The 14,074-nt window shown below is 43.1% G+C and overlaps 1 protein-coding gene across 1 annotated transcript in view; it reads right to left on the bottom strand.

Annotated features, from left to right (window-relative positions):
• The window catches only part of LOC125466151 (collagen alpha-1(XVIII) chain-like), a 123,209-nt gene extending 111,625 nt beyond the window's left edge, over positions 1-11,584 (bottom strand). Inside the window, exon 1 of the mRNA XM_059638786.1 lies at positions 10,764-11,584. Within this exon, the coding sequence (XP_059494769.1) occupies positions 10,764-11,349 (586 nt within the window). The 5' untranslated portion in view covers positions 11,350-11,584. The remainder of the gene's footprint in view (positions 1-10,763) is intronic.
• Positions 11,585-14,074: the final 2,490 nt, after the last annotated feature.

Here is a 14,074-nt window from a genome sequence, read left to right as displayed (position 1 = left end):
CTGCCATGGCAGGATTTGAACTCAAGACTGCGGAACATTTTCTGGGTGCCTGGATTAACAGCCCAGTGTTAATACCATGAGCATGTCACCTCCTCTTAATTATTATCAGCATTATAGCTGCTTCCCTGATACATTTGTTCCAAAATAAAGCCATAGTCGTTTGGTCAGGGAAGTGCTAGGCATCCATTGAGAAGTTGGCAGCAATTTTGATCAATGCATTTTTGGTCTCATCCAATTTCACTAAACCCTACTGTGTAGTGATGGATGCAAGTAGTTTGGGGGTGGGTACAGTTCTGTCATAAGAAGATGGGTTGGACGCAGCAAATTCAGGAGGATATTTTCTAACAAGATAAATCAATATCGACAGAGAAACGCTCCCAGGGAAAAGGAAATCCTGGGATTGCTACTGGCACCTAAATATTTTGAAGTATGTGTTCATAATGGCCACAGAGAGATAATGAGAAATACTATTATAATTCCCTAAGCTTTGTAAGAATATCAAAAACTAGGGTGCCTATTTCTATCAATGGAATTTGCTATTACAGCCTTAACTTTTTAAAATGTTCACATTGCAGAGGAAAGCGATGTAATGACAGTTGCTTTGTTTGAATTATTTAAGTAATACGGTAACAGAATGAATTATATAAGACCAAATTAAAAATGCTTGTAAATTTTTCTTAATATTTTAATAGTTTTGTTTAGTCTGCATTTTACAATGCATTTAAAAATTATATTTCATGTTTTCAAGGGTGCAAATGTTAAGAAGAAAGTGTAAGAACTGCTGATGCTGGAGTCTGAGATAACACAGAGTGGAGCTGGAGGAACACAGCAGGCCAGACAGCATCAGAGCAGCAGGAAAGCTGACATTTCGAGTCGGGACCCATCTTCAGAAGATGTTATGAAGACACTTGTTTTGAAGGATTGTGGAAACTAGATTTATTTCAGCTTTTGTGGAAATATCTGGATTGGTTTCTAGCGTCACTGAGCTTTCCTCTTTCACAAAACTTCCTAAAAGCCAAATTTTCCAAAAACTGCTTACTTTATAGGAGACCCCCATAACATTTACTCAGGACTATTCCAGTACATTCCTGCAGGTGTCTCATTATAGCTTCTATAAACTGTATTAATGTAAAGCTGTTCTTAGTTCACTGTGTCTTAATTCATAGCAAGTGGTATTTACTGCCCCTGTACTCACTGACTTTCTGGATGTTGTCGTCATACATCTGAAAACCAATGGTGTGCCTTCAGATAAAGCAGGACGTCTGACCGATGCTATATACCAGATATATTGATGACATTTTCTTCCTTTGGGCTCAAACCAAGGAATCACTGAAATGACCACATGGCAATATCAAAAAGTTTCATCCCACCATCAGACTTACCATGGGATACTGTTCAAAATCAGTTGCATTCCTGGACACACACATCTTCACCATGGATGGATACTTCAGTACCTCACACAACCGCAAGCCCACAGATAACCTCATGATGCTGCACTCCTCTAGCTTACACCCTAAACATGTTAACGAAACCATCCCCTATGGACAAACCCTGCACTTACTCAGGATCTGCTCAGATGAGGAGGAATGCAATAGACGCCCTCATAAGAACAGCACAGATCGCCAGTTCCGATGTGTCACAGCAAGAAACTCCAATGACCTCCTCAGATGACTGACACAAGATATGACCGATAGGGTACTCTTCATCGTACAGTACTTCCCCAGAGTGGAGAAACTACACCAAGTTCCTCACAGCCTCAACAAGTCATCACTGATGACAGCATCCCTATGCCTCCACTTCTCACCTCCAAACAATCGACAAACCTCAAACAGACCATTGTTTTCAGCAAACTATCCAGCCTTCAGGGCAACATCGACCATAACACTATACATTCCTGCTATGGTAACTGCTGCAAGACATGTCAGATCATCAAGATGGACACTACTATCACAAGTGGGAACACCGCCCACCACGCACACGGTAGATACACATGTGACTTGGCCAGCGTTGTCTGTCTCATACACTGCAGGCGAGTGCTATATTGGTGAGACCATGCATACACTACGACCACTGATAAATGGACACCACATTACAATCACCAGACAGGAATGTCCGCTCCCAGTCAGGGAACGCTTCAGTGGTCAAGGACATTCGCCCTCAGATCTTTGGTAACCGTCCTCCAAGGCAGACTTTGATATACATAGCAACACAGAATCACCGAGCAGAAACTGATAGCCAAGTTCCACACCCATGAAGACTGCCTCAACTGTGATCTTGGGGTCATGTTGCACAATATGTGACCCCATCACACTGTTCTGTATTTGTAAAATCTTCCTTACTGTCCTGTTTTGACATCATCACTTTGATAAATTGCTATAATCTCTCTACCTTAATTAATTTGTACAGTTTTGGATTAGGTGTTATTTTGGTTAGATCCTCAGCATGTGACTATTATGCCTTTCGTGTTATTCCAGACGTTTGGCTTGTCTCTAGCACCACCTTATATTTAATTTTTTGTAATTATCTCTCTGACTCATTTAATCGGATTATAGGTCACCCCTTCACTTGGATTTCAGCTGTTAACACTTTACTCACTCGGTCTGACACTCATGATCACCTGCAGAGACCTATTATTCAGTCTGTTGACACTTCACTTGCACTATTTGCATGATCTTTTGATTTCTGTCCCATGGATCTCTCTGCCTATAAATTCTGTGCCTGTGTGCTTCCCTCTCACTTCATCTGACAAAGGGCTAACGCTTCAAAAGCTTGTGATTTCAAATAAACCTGTTGAACTATAACCTGGTGTCACCTGACATCTCTGGATTATGCTGGAGGAGGTGTTGTTGCCTATCCTAACTGATTGCGGCCTGCAAGTCGGGAAGTTGAGCATCCAGTTACAGAGCGAGGACTCAGTCTTGGGTGTCTGGAGATGAGTTTGGTTGGAATTATAGTGTTGGAGGCAGAGCTAAAGTAAATAGATATGAGTCTAACACAGGTGTCCTTGTTATCTGGATGTTCGCAGGATGAGTGTAGGGACAGGGAGATGGTGTTCTGCGACTTATTAGGATGATAGACTTTGCACTTATGACTTGGAGAGGAAAGGGAGGTTGGAACTATGATTGTGGTTTGGAAAAATGGAGCTTTGTTATGAGGAGATGGGTGACGATATATCAGTTTCGAAGGACAGAGCAACAGCACTTGAAGACCTGTTTACGACATCAACTCACATGGGGGCCAGGAAGAGAGGCTGGATGGTCAACAATTTAGTGGAGTTAGAGTCAAAGGAGCAGGAAAAGATGAGCTAATGAGGCCTCGAGGGAAGTTTAGAGACAATCTCAAGAAAGTTACAAGTTGGAGGCTAACCTGGCCAGATGGATTAGTGGGAGTGAATTGAAGCTGATGGATTTTCTCGATCCTTGTGACAAAAATGTCCATGAGTTTTTGCACTTTTTGCCAGGACTGAGATGGAATAGGACGGAAGTACGGTAACTTAAGAAAATTAAAATAAATTTGGTTTTCAACAGCAGGGAAAAAGCAAAACTTGCATCTTTATAGCAGCAACAGCTTTTTTGAGTGCGAGCAGCAGCGGAGGCAAGACGGACCCGGAAGACTGCAGCTAAGGTAAAGCAGTTTATTTTTAAAATTACTTACCGGTAGCGGGCAGCGGTGTTTTTTTTTTCCTCTTTCAGAGAAGGAGCGGGAGCATCAGAGGAAGTGACGAGGACCAGAGGGGCAGCCGGGAAGGAAAGCAGTGACCATATATATCAGCAAGGCGGCTTAACCCGAGACTCTACAACTGTAGTGTCTCCCACCCGCCCTCCTCCTCTAACCTAGTTAATAAGGTAAGGTTCATTCTAAACTTTCTCTATTGAACATAAGTTTGTTATTAATTTGTTATTATTACTTGAAGTGAGCTTTCTGCTTTAGTATTGAGTGGGTGTTCAGATAAGTGGGGTATGGATGCTAGGGCAGTTGCTTGCTCCTCCTGCAAAATGTGGCAGTTGGGAGATGTGGCACACGTCTCCGCTGGCTACATCTGCGGGAAGTGCACCCAGCTACAGCTCCTTGAAAACCGTGTTAGGGAAATGGAGCTGGAGCTGGATGAACTACGGATCATTCGGGAGGCAGAGGGGGTAATTGAGAGGAGTTATCGGGAGTTGGTCACTCCTAAGGCTCAGGACGAGGATAGATGGGTTACAGTTAGGGGGAGGAAAGGGGACAGACAGACAGTGCAGAGATCCCCTGTGGGCATTCCCCTCAGCAATAAGTATACTGTTTTGGATACTGCTGGGGGGGTTGACCTACCAGAGGAAAGCCATAGTAGTCAGTTCTCTGGCACTGAGCCTGACACTGTGGCAAAGAAGGGAAGGGGGCAGAATAGAAAAGTACCCGTGGTAGGGGACTCGATAGTTAGGGGAATCGACAGGAGATTTTGTGGGCAAGATCGGGATTCCCGGAAGGTATGTTGCCTCCCTGGTGCCAGGGTCCGGGACGTCTCCGATCGGGTGTATAAAGTTCTGAAAGGGGAGGGTGAACAGCCAGAAATCGTGTTACATATTGGCACAAATGATATAGCCAGAAATAGGTTTGAGGATATAAAAAGTGATTTCAGGGAGTTAGGATGGAAGCTGCAGAGCAGGACGAACAGAGTAGTGTTCTCTGGTTTACTACCGGTGCCACGAGATAGCGAGGTGAGGAACAGGGAGCGGGCGCAGCTGAACACGTGGCTACGCAGCTGGTGTAGGAGGGAGGGCTTCAGATATGTTGATAATTGGGATGCCTTCTGGGGAAGGTGGGACCTGTACAAGAAGGACGGGTTGCATCTGAACTGGAAGGGGACCAATGTCCTGGGTGGAAGGTTTGCTCGAGTAGTTCGAGAGGGTTTAAACTAGTATGGCAGGGGGGTGGGAACCTGAGCTGTATACCAGAGGTGAGCGTTGATGCAGGTGAGGCAGTAGCAAGAGGTAGACCAGCTAGTGGGAAGGATTTTCCTGGGAAGGAACCAAGGGATCGGTTAAAGTGTGTTTGCTTTAATGCAAGGAGTATCAGGAATAAAAGTGATGAACTTAGAGCATGGATCAGTACCTGGTGCTATGATGTTGTGGCCATAACAGAGACATGGGTTTCTCATGGGCAGGAATGGTTGCTGGATGTTCCAGGGTTTAGAACATTTAAAAAGAATAGGGAGGGGGGAAAAAGAGGAGGGGGTGTAGCAGTACTAATCAGAGAGAGTATCACAGCTACAGAAGCTTCCATTGTCGAGGAAGATCTGCCTACTGAGTCAGTATGGGTGGAAATTAGGAACAGCAAGGGAGTAGTCACCTCGTTAGGGGTTTACTACAGGCCCCCCAATAGCAACAGGGAGATTGTAGAAAGCATAGGTCGACAGATTTTGGAAAAGTGTGGACGCAGTAGGGTTGTTGTAATGGGTGACTTTAACTTTCCTAATATTGATTGGAACCTCCTTCGAGCAGAAGATTTGAATGGAGCTGTTTTTGTAAGGTGTGTTCAGGAGGGTTTCCTAACGCAGTACGTTGACAGGCCGACGAGGGGAGAGGCCATTCTAGACTTGGTGCTCGGAAACGAGCCGGGGCAGGTATCAGATCTTGTGGTGGGAGAGCATTTTGGTGATAGTGACCATAACACTCTCTCATTCTACATAGCTATGGAGAAGGAGAGGATTAGGCAGAATGGGAGGATATTTAATTGGGGAAGAGGAAACTATGATGCGATTAGACACGAGTTAGGAAGCATGGACTGGGAGCAGTTGTTCCATGGTAAGGGAACTATAGACATGTGGAGATGGTTTAAGGAACAGTTGTTGGGAGTGATGAGTAAATATGTCCCTCTGAGACAGGCAAGAAGGGGTAAGATAAAGGAACCTTGGATGACGAGAGCGGTGGAGCTTCTAGTGAAAAGGAAGAAGGTAGCTTACATAAGGTGGAGGAAGCTAGGGTCAAGTTCAGCTAGAGAGGATTACATGCAGGCAAGGAAGGAGCTCAAAAATGGTCTGAGGAGAGCCAGGAGGGGGCACGAGAAAGGCTTGGCAGAAGGAATCCGGGAAAACACAAAGGCATTTTACACTTACGTGAGGAATAAGAGAATGGTCAAAGAAAGAGTAGGGCCGATCAGGGATAGCATAGGGAACTTGTGTGTGGAGCCTGAGGAGGTAGGGGAAGCCCTAAATGAGTTTTTTGCTTCTGTCTTTACGAAAGAATCGAACTGTGTAGTGAATGAAACCTTTGAAGAGCAGGTGTGCATGCTGGAATGGATAGAGATAGAGGAAGCTGATGTGCTGAAAATTTTGTCAAACATTAAGATTGACAAGTCGCCAGGCCCGGATCAGATTTGTCCTCGGCTGCTTTGGGAAGCGAGAAATGCAATTGCTTTGCCACTTGCGAAGATCTTTGCATCCTCGCTCTCCACTGGAGTCGTACCTGAGGACTGGAGAGAGGCAAATGTAATTCCTCTCTTCAAGAAAGGAAATAGGGAAATCCCCGGCAATTATAGACCGGTAAGTCTCACGTCTGTCGTCTGCAAGGTGTTAGAAAGGATTCTGAGGGATAAGATTTATGACCATCTGGAAGAGCATGGCTTGATCAAATACAGTCAACACGGCTTTGTGAGGGGTAGGTCATGCCTTACAAACCTTATCGAGTTTTTTGAGGATGTGACTAGTAAGGTTGATGAGGGTCGAGCTGTGGATGTGGTGTATATGGACTTCAGTAAGGCATTTGATAAGGTTCCCCATGGAAGGCTCATTCAGAAGGTCAGGAGGAATGGGATACAGGGGAACTTAGCTGCTTGGATACAGAATTGGCTGGCCAACAGAAGACAGCGTGTGGTAGTAGAAGGAAAATATTCTGCCTGGAAGTCAGTGGTGAGTGGGGTTCCACAGGGCTCTGTCCTTGGGCCTCTACTGTTTGTAATTTTTATTAATGACTTGGACGAGGGAATTGAAGGATGGGTCAGCAAGTTTGCAGACGACACAAAGGTCGGAGGTGTCGTTGACAGTGTAGAGGGCTGTTGTAGGCTGCAGCGGGACATTGACAGGATGCAGAGATGGGCTGAGAGGTGGCAGATGGAGTTCAACCTGGATAAATGCGAGGTGATGCATTTTGGAAGGTCGAATTTGAAAGCTGAGTACAGGATTAAGGATAGGATTCTTGGCAGCGTGGAGGAACAGAGGGATCTTGGTGTGCAGATACATAGATCCCTTAAAATGGCCACCCAAGTGGACAGGGTTGTTAAGAAAGCATATGGTGTTTTGGCTTTCATTAACAGGGGGATTGAGTTTAAGAGTCGTGAGATCTTGTTGCAGCTCTATAAAACTTTGGTTAGACCGCACTTGGAATACTGCGTCCAGTTCTGGGCGCCCTATTATAGGAAAGATGTGGATGCTTTGGAGAGGGTTCAGAGGAGGTTTACCAGGATGCTGCCTGGACTGGAGGGCTTATCTTATGAAGAGAGGTTGACTGAGCTCGGTCTCTTTTCATTGGAGAAAAGGAGGAGGAGAGGGGACCTAATTGAGGTATACAAGATAATGAGAGGCATAGATAGAGTCGATAGCCAGAGACTATTTCCCAGGGCAGAAATGGCTAGCACGAGGGGTCATAGTTTTAAGCTGGTTGGAGGAAAGTATAGAGGGGATGTCAGAGGCAGGTTCTTTACGCAGAGAGTTGTGAGAGCATGGAATGCGTTGCCAGCAGCAGTTGTGGAAGCAAGGTCATTGGGGTCATTTAAGAGACTGCTGGACATGCATATGGTCACAGAAATTTGAGGGTGCATCCATGAGGATCAATGGTCGGCACAACATTGTGGGCTGAAGGGCCTGTTCTGTGCTGTACTGTTCTATGTTCTATGTTCTAACAACAAACACCAGACCTCTGCAAGTGCTTTAAAGCCAACAAAGTCATCAGAGATAGGAGCAGGAGTAGGCCATTCAATCCCTTAAGCCGGATTGTGTACGATCATGACTGAGTACCCTAAACCTGCCCTCTAACCATGTGCTTTTCACCCTTTAACCACGACAGCTATATCAACCTTGTTCTTGCATGTTATTATCTCCAACCAGAATGCCAAATTTATGTTATGATCTGGTTTGGAATAGATAACTTTTAAAGTGGGCAAGCAGTGAGATTGACAGGTCTTAAGAAGAGAATAAAAACACAAGATTCTGTGCCTTTGAATAAATAGCAATAAATTTTACTACATAGTGTGAGAATCTTGAAACAGTGTCCAAAATATGCATAATTTATATTTCAGCACCCAGAATTAACACGCGGCAAATATGGCTAACAGACAGCGATTGAACACTTCACCGCCCAAATCAAATGGCAAATTTGATCAAGACAGATCCCACTGATTTTGTTCCAATTCCTCTGAGACATTAATGACACAGTGCTTCAGTAAAACTCGCAAAATGTCAAAAGGGATCACAATTCCTCGATAACAAAGTGTGAAGCTGGATGAACACAGCAGGCCAAGCAGCATCTCAGGAGCACAGAGCTGAAGTTTCGGGCCTAGACCCTTCATCAGAGAGGGTTCTGGAATAAATAGGGAGAGAGGGGGAGGCAGACCGAAGATGGAGAGAAAGGAAGATAGGTGGAGAGGAGAGTATAGGTGGGGAGGTAGGGAGGGGATAGGTCAGTCCAGGGAGGACGGACAGGTCAAGGAGGCGGGATGAGGTTAGTAGGTAGGAAATGGAGGTGCGGCTTGGGGTGGGAGGAAGGGATGGGTGAGAGGAAGAACATGTTAGGGAGGCGGAGACAAGCTGGGCTGGTTTTGGGATGCAGTGGGGGGAGGGGACGAGTTGGGCTGGTTTTGGGATGCAATTCCTCGATAACAAAGTGTGGAGCTGGATGAACACAGCAGGCCAAGCAGCATCTCCACACTCACTTTTGCCAATCTGGCCTTGAAACTTCCTTTCAAGAGCTGCTCCGTCGTGGAATATTGCAATAACTGCTCTTATTTTGCTTGATTATCCTCTGTTCCTTGCTCTACACTGTCTTAGACTCTCTTGAAAATGTAGTCCAGTACCCACTTACAAGCATAACTCCAATGGGAGGTACCCTCACCAGGTTAGAATCGCCCTGGGCTTTGTTTGTGGCCCAAGTTTTCATCTTGCTCAATTGCATCAAGCAACAGCTGCTTGTATGCTGTTCAACCCTCTCTCTCGGCTGGACTGAAGAATTAGTGGCACACAGCTCCTTCCGAGTTCCCACCACTCTCAGGACCTTTCCAGCACCATGATTCCATCACTAAGCTATCAACTAACTCCTGTACCTTCTCCCTAAATCCTAAACCCAGCACATAGACATTCAACTTTTCACAGAAGGTATGTAATTCCTTTGCCTTCTCAACAGTACTGTTAAAAGCTGCACCAATCAACATGGTGTCAGTATTTCTCTCTTATGCTCACTGGCATCTTCACTGTATGTAATCTTTGAATTCTTCTTCAGTGACCTCTGAAGAATCCTGATAGACTTATTGTAAACCTTGCAATAAGATGAGCCCCTATTACTAGGCATAATTAAATGTAGCCACCCAGCAACTCTTGGAACGTTGTGTACTTTGAATGTTACAATTCACAGATTGCTGGCTTCCTCAGTACAATTGGATACCAACTTGAAATGAACCTCATTCCAAGTACTTTTAAAGTGTAGTCACTATTATGTTGCTGGAAACAGAGTAGATTTGCTTACTGCAAACTCCCAAAACCATGCTAATGAGCACATAATCTGCTTTTGTGATGTTGATTGAAGGATCAATATTGGGCAAGAAACTGGGAATAATTCCCCCTGAACTTTCTCAAGATGATGGCAGAGTACCTTACACACTTACCAGAGAGGACAGATGAAGCTTTGGTTTAACACCTTGTCCAAAAAATAATGCAGCACACCCTCTTGTGAAGGGTGAATTTACCATAGTCTCAGAGGACCATAAGGAGAATGAGAGAGAGTCAACTTGTGATGGCTTATTCTGAGGGTCGTCACACATCAGGTGAGGGGAGAGAGAGAGACGTTCATAGCAATCACAGCTGGTGCAGGGATTGAACTCTGGCATCATTCTGCATTGCCAACCATGTATCCACTCAAATGAGCTAAATGACCCCTTTTACTCCCTTGGTGCTGGGAGTTTTAGCTTTGAATTTTGAGTGAGGCTTGAACCCATCACCTTCCCCCATAGAAGTAGCAACATCACCAACTGAGCCACATTGAGTCTAGGGCCAGAGGATGGCGAGAGCTGCTGCCAAATAGTTGGCACATGGCTTCATCCAGTTACTCTCTGTTCTTCTTTGTAAAGGAGACACCTTTGTTAATTCGGGATGTCTCAGAGACAGGTTTAGAAGATTGATGAAATGAATGAAGGAAAGTTAATGGCACAGTGTCAGTTCTCGATGCAAAGGTCAACAGAAGGTAAGAAACTGGAGGAAAATGGGTAGCTGGATAAAGAAGACTACATCCAGCAAAGGTTAACATGATTTAGCGCTGGGGTGGAAGTGACCCCCTGTGTAAGGACAAGGCACGGAAAGTGGAGTAGTAAAGGGGGTGGGGAAGGGTTGTGGTGGGGGCAAGGGTAGGAAGGGGTTTAAAAGATACAATCATGTCACAAATTACATTGCGTTCTGTTTTTGACAGTATTTGAGAAGAGTCAAAACTCTTGCTCAACTCAGTCATACCAATAGCTTTGTGTATTTAAAATACAGAAAGTGAATCAGAAAGTGGGAAAGAGAAAGATTTGGGAAAAATATCACTGACCTGGTGTAGATGTTGACTTGTCCTCTGGTACTGGGGTTGTGGCATTTCCAGGTAAGGGTGAAACAGAGCTGAGAGATTTAATCTTTACTTTCTCTTCTTCACTTTCCAAATTATAATCAACTGCTCCTGAGCTAACCTCAGCTTGGAAGAATGCAGTACTTTTAGTGACTTGACTCACTTTACCCGTGGTTGTTGCAATTTCTGTGGCTTGATCTTTTGCAGGTTGATTTGGTGCAATTTCTGCAGGTTGCATTGCTGTAGTTTCTGCGCGGTGAGTATTCACAATTTCTTTGGCTTGAGCTGTTTCAGCTTTTACGGTCACAGCTGACGCAATTTCAGCTGGTTGAATGTGTTCCACTTCTACAGATTGAGTTGTCGCAATTTCTACAGGCTGCATCGTTGCAGTTTCTGTACGTTTAGTTGTTGCAACTTCTTCGGTCTGTGTAGTTACAATCTGTGCAGGCTGAGTTGTTGAAATTTCTTCCTTCTCTTTAGCCTGAAAAATGTTCCACCACTGGGAGCTTCCAGGAGACAGTAAGGCACATAATACAAAAATATTCAAGGCTTTTGAGAACTCCAAAGCCATTTCTATGTTTCCAGTGATGGTTCAGACAGAGATAAGGAAGGTCCTGACTCGTGATTCACTCACCTCTTCAAAAGCATCTTCCGGGGTCCAGGATGGAAAGTTTATCAGGAGAAACTTTGTTGTGAGTGAGACTTCTGGCTTGTCACAATTTTGATTCAAATCAAGCCACCAGTTTTTGCTGCATAGATTAACCTTTGATACTTTAGAGCCTGAGTGTTTAGACCCACCCTTTCAGTATCAGATACGTACTCATGAACAGATTATCTGGTGTTTACTTGGGCCGCTGACAGACAGCCTGAACTTGAGATTTAATTGGTTGCGCCAAAAAACAGAGACACCGTGATTGCAGTTTGGACCCTCTGGTTGGACACATGCCCCAATCATTGCCAAGCAGTACAAAGGGTTTGTTTGTTAGTCACTTGGAATTGCAGAAAAACAAATTTTAAAAATCATTGAGTGATCACTGCTTTTAGAAAGTCACATTTTCTCATTAATGTACGTGGATCTCTAATGAATCTGTTCATTGTGAAGCAAATCTAATGTCATGTAAGTCATTCCTGAATGACCCAAAGTTGGAATAGATGTACCAAAACGCCAATACATTTGTTTGTATCTGAGAGGTAGATGCTTCATTTCATATTTCATCTAATTTGTTAAGTAAACAGTACAGTAAACCCCCACTCTTCACTACTTCTGAATTTGCGAATGGCTTCGTACTGTATCATCCATTGCGATACCCAGGTCTGCTTATTCACAGACTCTAGGAGCCAAGAGTGTAGTGCAGGTGAGGAGGGATTTGATAATTCACACATGAAGTTAGAACTGACTCACAATTAAGGTTGACACTGTTATCCGCTTCTCGCTAACTTCTAATGCATCCAATGGTCTTTGGGCGGGGAATATGAGTAAGCAGTGCATAATGACATAGAGCTTGGAGATGTTCTAGTTGTTCTAAATCTTAAGCTGTTATATACCTGTGTGCGATGGATGACTTAATAGAATACACTGTAACCCTTAATCTTACAGGAAACAAATTGATGGAGGACGCCAGTATGAAGTCAGAAAAGGAACCGGAGAACTTACAACTTGGGCAGAAAGGAAGGAATGATGGGAATAAATTTTTTGAATGCCTGGGAATCATTGTTTAAATCAAGCCTCTCAAAGACAACAATGAAAGTAACAAATGTAAAAAGCATTCATGACAATTCATAGGACTCAACAACAGAGTGGCCAGAATGCTGAAACGTACTAAGTATATCCAGAATTTCTGATCATTGATAACTGTTAGGAAATAAATATGTAGATGACCCCTCAGTCTGATAAAACCATCAATATTATGTAAGCCCCTTACAGGATACAGGGGCAGCTGCTTGGTATGAAGTAAAATGTGAGGGCTGGGTTGCACTGTGATATAGGACACTCCCAATAGTTCTTGTGTTTGAATGTTAAAGAATGTTGTCAATCTTTTCTGGCTATAAACTCTTTGATAAGATGAGCTCAAAGGCTATTGTAGAGATAGGTTTAATAAATATGTAGATAAGCTCCTGAGGCGCATTGCAAATGTAAAGGTGACCTCAGAAACTCGGTCTGTACAATATGATGGAGATGAGACACTCTTGGAACTAGTACAGCTCTGTGCATGCTGCTCTGCAGGCTTAACATCATGTACGAGGTTTTTAATAAGCATTGTTTAAGAGAAACTCAGGAGTCTGAACTGAGCTCATACGAAGAACAGAAAAATCCTGAATATAACAGCTCGTAACTCAATTCGTAAAGAGTAAATGTCTAAAGCACGAAGTTTTATTACAAAAACTATATTTAATTTCTAATAAATGGCAAAATAAAACTAATCAAAAGTGACAACAATAAATAGCAATGTTATAATAACACCTAATGTCCACGGTGACCATGTCAGATTCCTTGCTAAAATCTGTCTCGGTGGTTTTTTTCCTAAATTTAATGGTGCGTTCTTGCACTGAAATATGTGTGCATGATGATCCACATCTTGTTTAAAAAGAAAACATAAGTTTAGTTCACACAAAAAAAATGGAATGAACCAAGTTTTTTACATATAACACAATTTGAAAGATTTGAAAACACACAGTAATGTGTAATGAGAAAGTTCTAATAAACAATCTCAGAGTAAAAGATCCCCTAGTAAACAATGACCATAATATGGTTGAATTTAGCTTTCAGTTTGAGAGTGAGAAACTTGGGTCAGAAATAACAGTAATAAACTTAAATAACTGTCATTGCAAATGAATGAGGGCAGAGCTAATTGGAGTGAACTAGGAAAGATGTTTAGCAACAAAGATAGTTGATGATGTGTAAGGAAATAATTCGAAGATATTTGCCAGTCAGCTAGAAGAATTCTAAGAAGGCCATAAACCAACCATCATAGACCAAAGATGTCAAGGATAATTTCAAATTGAAGGAAAAAAAATACAATTTGGTAAAAATTCTTGATAAAACAAAGAATTAGATAAGTTTTAATAGTCAACAAAAGATGACCAAACAAAAAGTAACGAGAAAGTAATCTATGATGATAAACTGACAAATAATCTAAACACAGATGGTAAGAGCTTTTATAAATATATTAAAACAAAAAGACAGACCAAAATGAATTTAAACCCCTTGGAGAATGAAGCTGAAGGAATAATAACAGGAGCCAAAAAATGGCAGAGGAGTTGAATAAAGGAGTTGTATTAGTCTTCACTGTACAGAA

The sequence above is a fragment of the Stegostoma tigrinum genome, chromosome 31, assembly GCF_030684315.1.
Source record: "Stegostoma tigrinum isolate sSteTig4 chromosome 31, sSteTig4.hap1, whole genome shotgun sequence".
Lineage (NCBI taxonomy): Eukaryota > Metazoa > Chordata > Chondrichthyes > Orectolobiformes > Stegostomatidae > Stegostoma > Stegostoma tigrinum.
The sequence above is the reverse complement of the archived record's forward strand: the minus strand, read 5'-3'. Positions and strand labels throughout refer to the sequence as shown.